The sequence below is a fragment of the Alexandromys fortis genome, unplaced genomic scaffold (assembly GCF_014885135.2).
Source record: "Alexandromys fortis isolate MF-2015 unplaced genomic scaffold, M_Fortis_MF-2015_v1.1 scaffold_109, whole genome shotgun sequence".
Classification (NCBI taxonomy): domain Eukaryota; kingdom Metazoa; phylum Chordata; class Mammalia; order Rodentia; family Cricetidae; genus Alexandromys; species Alexandromys fortis.
Window position 1 is genome coordinate 235637 of NW_026068005.1, and position 5559 is coordinate 241195.

The following is a 5559-nucleotide window of genomic DNA, read 5'->3' on the forward strand; positions in this document are numbered from 1 at the left end:
TCACATAAAGGACATATATATATATATATGTGTGTGTTTGTGTATGTGTGTGTGTTCTCTTCTAAACCCCCAGATATAAAAAAACAAGTCCCTATTCTGTCCCAGCTCAATACAAGTACCTTCCTACAGATGTTTTTTCAGAACATCTGTATTTACTACTGGATAGCCAGAGTCCAGCACATAGTCTACTCTGTGTGTATACTGAGACTCTTATTTCTGAATGTACAGTGCCATGGAGTTCAAGAGGTTGGGTGCTAAGCATTTTAAACTATGGCTCTCTTTAGGGAAAATATTCTGCCTATTAAAAACAGGTATTTTTTTTACTGTGACTTAGCCACAAAGCAGAATGTGTAACTCGGGCACATTTCCGAAGACGAATAGAGGAAATACCTACAACTTTGCCTCACTTTTGCTATTTTGCCTATATGGTCTGAGAATTTTGCCGTTCTGGATTTTATCATTCTAGATACATCATTTTCTCCTCACCCTCTTTTTGAGACTAATTCACACCACGTAGCCCCAGCTGAGCTGGAACTCAGTGTGTAGACCAGACTGGCTCCCTGAGTTCTGGCACCACTGTGCACAGTGCGAGTGTTACTTTTTAAGAGAATTATTTAAAAATGAACTCTACTATATCTTTCATTCCCCAAATTTTCCTACACTTTTGCTTTATTTTATATGTTGGGGCACAGGCAAAGCTCAGAGCAAAACTTTGTGCAGTAGTAGGTTCTTTTTCACAGGGGGCCTGGAGATCGAACTCAGGTCCTCAGGCTTGTGTGGTAAGCACTTTTCCTCACTGAGTCAGCTCGCTTTCACTGTTGTTGTCCTTGTTTTTTTGTTTGTTTGTTTTTATTTGTTTGTTTGTTTTTTTGAGACAGGATTTCTCTGTAGCTATGGAACCAGTCCTGGAACTTGTTGTGTAGACCAGGCTGGCCTCGAACTCACAGAGCCTGCCTCTGCCTCCCAAATGCTGATTAAAGGTGTGTGTGACCACCTCCGCCGCCTGGCGCATCCNGTCCTGGAACTAGCTCTTGTAGACCAGGCTGGCCTCGAACTCACAGAGATCCGCCTGCCTCAGCCTCCCAAGTGCTGGGATTAAAGGCGTGCACTACCACCACGCCCGGCTTCGAGGTGGAATTTTAGCTTAGTAGTAGAACACTTGTTTAGCTTTAGCAAGTCCTGGGTTTCCGTCCACAGCACCATAACAAACAGAAAAGAAAAATAATTCAGAAGGCTTAATTGTTGCTAGTTTTGTAAAAATCCAGTTGATTCTTTTTCAGTGTTAAATGTGGGATTTTGCAATGTGGTTAATAATGACTTCCACACCCCTTTGTTTGTTGTAGCTCCTTGTATCCAGGCTCACCATGCCTATGGCTGGTAACAAAAAGAAGGCTCCTACACCTCAGATTTCTTCTTTAACAAGCGAATCATATACACAGCTGGATTTTTTACCTGATAAACTTAGAGAAAAGCTGCTTCCATTCCAGAAAGATGGCATCGTTTTTGCCCTCAGAAGAGATGGCAGGTAAAGTACTTTGATAAGGCATGCTAAAAATTACTTTTAAAAAAAGCACTAAAAATGACAACCTCTGTTTTATCCATTCTTTCCAAATATCTCAAATCTTTGTATAGTCAAAGTGATTGTAATGAAATAGACTTTATCCATAAGCTGTAATTGACTTATACTTGAGGTGGAAATACATTGAACAATACTGTGCTTCAATTGCATTTGGTTTATTTATGCTTGCTGTACATATATAGCAACATGTATTTGTTGAGTTCAGCTTGCCAGAATCACCATGTGAGTTCTGGGGATCAAACTCAGATCTTCTTGTATTTTTTTAAAATTGTTTTGTTTTGTTTTTTTTGTGCTGGTGTCTCTACATAGCCCTGGCTGTCCTGGAACTTATTATGTAGACCAAGCTGACCTCAAATTTAGAGATCCACCTGCCTATGCCTCCCAAGTGCTGGGATTAAAGGCTTGAACATATTAGTTTAGTTCCAGCTAGGCGGTGGTGGCACACACCTTTTAATTTCAGCACTCAGGAGGCAGAGGCAGGTGGATCTCTCTGAGTTCGGGGCCAGCATGGTCTACAAGAGCTAGTTCCAGGACAGGCTCCAAACCTACAGAGAAACCCGATCTCGGGGGAAAAAAATGATATTGGTGTTGTTCCTATTATGTGCATTTGTATTTACGGCTATAAATGATACCTAAGATTATTAGGCTCTTTCCACCTTATCCCTATATCTTTCCAGTTTTTCCTAGCTAAGCATCTCCTTTGTAGGTTTACTTTGTTAAGGGTTAGATCACTCTATATCCACAATGTCTGTGTTTAGGTTTCAGTTGCAAATGACATCCGAAACTGGCACTTGATGACCTTTAGCTTCTTTAGTTAGTTAGTTGTTTTTTTTTTTGTGCTTGTTTCTGAAAACTGGATAAGAAGCGCGTGTTTAAGTCTGAGCCACTTGCCCTCTGTGGTCTTGGGTGTGCTTCTTAAACAGGTGATCCTTCGGCTTTATCAACTGGAACGTACCTTTGTATTTCCCATCACTGCAGCTATAACAGAATGCTTCCCTTGCAGTGCTCAACTAGTGCCTGCTTTCTTTCAGTGAGCTAATCTCAGGAATTTCCAAATACTTGTCCTAAGACTGTTAATCATTTCTAGAAAAATATGAGTATGCAATACAATGAGAAAAATAAGAAGTGAACTGTTTACAAAGCTAAATTTATTCATTTTGAGGGTGTACTATAATTCCAGCACTTAGGACACATGTGAGTCAGCCCTACAGACCCTTTCTCAAAAGAAAAGAAAAAAAATAAAAAGTGGATCAAGCATGCATTTTTACGGCGGAGCTTTTCACCTTTCTTGTAATTAGAATTGTCCTTTTTTTGTTTGAGTAGTTAAAATTTTTAATGGTATTATATAGCAAATGAAAGATGAACAGTGTTGTGTTGATTTCCTGTTAACTTTTTGCTTATTGGAGCTTGAATTTTTTTTTTAAATGAATAAGAAAATAGAATCTATTCAACAACAAAAGAGAGCTTTGGGGTGAAGAACTATGGTACGGGTGGCTCATGTCCCATAAACACATGGAGCATGTATGTGTTTAAAGGAGCTTTGAGTGGATAAGCCAAGATGTTACTAGTGTAAATATTGTTAGTGTATTAATGGGTGAGTGATGAATTCTGGTAAGTGTAGTTTTTATTGGCGGCTATTCTAAGCATTTGAAAATTATTTTTTTTTGTTTTGTTTTGTTTTGGTTTAGTTTTTCGAGACAGGGTTTCTCTGTAGCTTTGGAGCCTGTCCAGGAACTAGCTCTAGTAGACCAGGCTGGCCTCAAACTCCCAGAAATCAGCCTGCCTCTGCCTCCTGAGTGCTGGAATTAAAGGCGTGCGCCACCAACACCTGGCAGCATTTGAAAATTTTTGTTAAGTGAATAATATTAAGTCACTCCAAATCTTGTTTGTGCAATAACTTCTAATTTGGAGTGTTTGTCTCTGGAATTTTGCATTCTCAGAATAATTCATTTTCATCATGCTTTCCTTTTTATTTATCCCATTTTGGATTTTTGAACATAGAAAATTCGTGATTAGTGTTTGTTGATTCTAGCAGGTTCTCGGGCAGTACCTCATCATTTTCCTCTCATCCTTTCTTTTTTTATAATTCCAGCTAGCTTTTTACTTCAAATTCTTTTGAGTTTTTCGAGAAAGGGTTTCTCTGTAGCTTTGGAGCCTGTCCTGGCACTAGCTCTTGTAGACCAGGCTGGCCTAGAACTCACAGAGATCCGCCTGCCTCTGCCTCCTAAGTGCTGGGATTAAAGGCGTGCACCATCACGGCCCGGATACTTCAAATTCTTTATTCTATTTTTAGTAATGTTTTTATGCCCTCTATGTGCTAGATAATAACTTTGCTTTGTTTGTTTGTTTTGTTTTGTTTTGAGAGGATCTCTCAATGTAGCCCTGGATTTCCTAGAGCTGGATTTTCCTAGATCAGGCTGGCCTCAAACTCACAGAGGTTCCCCCTCCTCTTCTCCTGAGTGCTGGGATTTAAGGCGTATACAACCACGCCTGGCTAATTAATGTCAATTTTTAGTTTTCTCTCTCAGTTCTAATCTTCTGTTTAACGAAATTATTCAGTTTTTTAAAGCCATTTTTCTTATTGATCTATAGTGTACATGTAGAAAGGTATATAGATTATTTACATAAAGTTTGTGAGATTTTCATTGTAGTCATCTCCCAGATAAAAAAAGAGCATGATCCCAGAGGGGTGGCACATTTGTGTAATTCCAGAACTCTGGAGACTCAAGTATAAGAATTGTGAACTCCAGACCATCCTGGGATGTATACTGAGACCATCTTTCAAAAAAGACAAAGCTAATAGCAAGAACCAGGTGGTGGTGGTGCAAGCCTTTAATCCCAGAGGCTGGTGAATCTCTGAGTTTGAGGACAGCTGGGGCTATACAGAGAACCACTGTCTCAGAAAACCAAACCAACCAAACAAACAAAAAACAACAATAATAGCAAGAAACAGTCATCTTGCCTCATAATCCCTCCTCCCCCTTCATCTTCAGAGGAACACCGTCCTGACTTCTAACACTGTAGATTGTGATTTCCTCATTCATCAACAATTAGGCGTATTGAGCTTTTTAAATTAAAAAAGCAGAGATTTATTTATTTCATTTGATTGATGTATATGAGTGTGTATTGACATCACTGTTTTAAGTCGGGTTCCTTTTTCTAGGTACGTGCTGTCTAGCAGAATGTTCTGCCAGGATGGAAATGTCCCGTACAGAGACCATTCCAATCAATACCCATTTAGCAACCCGTGGCTATTGGATCTAAAAATGTAGCTAATGCAAGTAAAATGTACATTTTAAATTTTGGCTAGCTTGAATTAATTCAAATTTAAATCAAGAGTCATGTGTATCATCTGGCTATGAAATGTTATAATGCAGTTGTACATTTATTCTATATATCTGTTAGGAACCTTCTTTTTTAAATTTATTTTTTAGTGTGTGTGTGGTGTGTAGTGTGTGTATGTGTGTGTGTGTTTGTGTGCATGTGCAACTGCATATGCCCACACATGCCTGGAGGTGAGAGGAGGATATTGGATATCCTGCTTTATCATAGTTCTTAGAGACACTGCCTCTCAGTGAACCTGGAGCTAGACTGGGAGATAGTAAGTCCCGGCAATCCTCCTGTCTCTGTCCCCAATAGCTCTGAATTTACTAATGCACAGTCATTCTTGGTCTTTTATGTACTTCCGGGCATTTGAACCCAGGCCCTCATGCTTGCAGAGCAAGTTCTCCTACCCATTGAGCCATCTCTTTAGTCCACCAATTTTAGTTGTAATTATTTTATTTTTATTTATGTATATGCTTGCATGTCTGTGTGTATGACATGTGTGCAGGTGCCCACAGTGGCCAGAAGAGAGTATCAGATTTCTTGGAGCTGTAGTTAAAAACAGTTGTTAGCTGCTTGGGTGGAGGGAACCAAATTCAGGTCCTTTGCAAGAATAGGAAGTACTCCCAACTGCTGAGCTCTCTCTCCAGACTTTA

At 39.5% G+C, this 5559-nt stretch overlaps 1 protein-coding gene across 3 annotated transcripts in view; it reads left to right on the forward strand.

Moving 5' to 3' along the window:
- The first annotated feature begins 1346 nt into the window (after nucleotides 1-1346).
- The window catches only part of Zranb3 (zinc finger RANBP2-type containing 3), a 157546-nt gene continuing 153333 nt past the window's right edge, over nucleotides 1347-5559 (forward strand). Inside the window, exon 1 of one of the 3 annotated variants that reach the window (XM_050161484.1) lies at nucleotides 1347-1525. In XM_050161484.1, coding sequence (XP_050017441.1) covers nucleotides 1365-1525 — 161 coding nt within the window. In that variant the 5' untranslated portion in view covers nucleotides 1347-1364. The remainder of the gene's footprint in view (nucleotides 1526-5559) is intronic. The other 2 variants (XM_050161485.1, XM_050161486.1) reach the window with 2 other exon arrangements.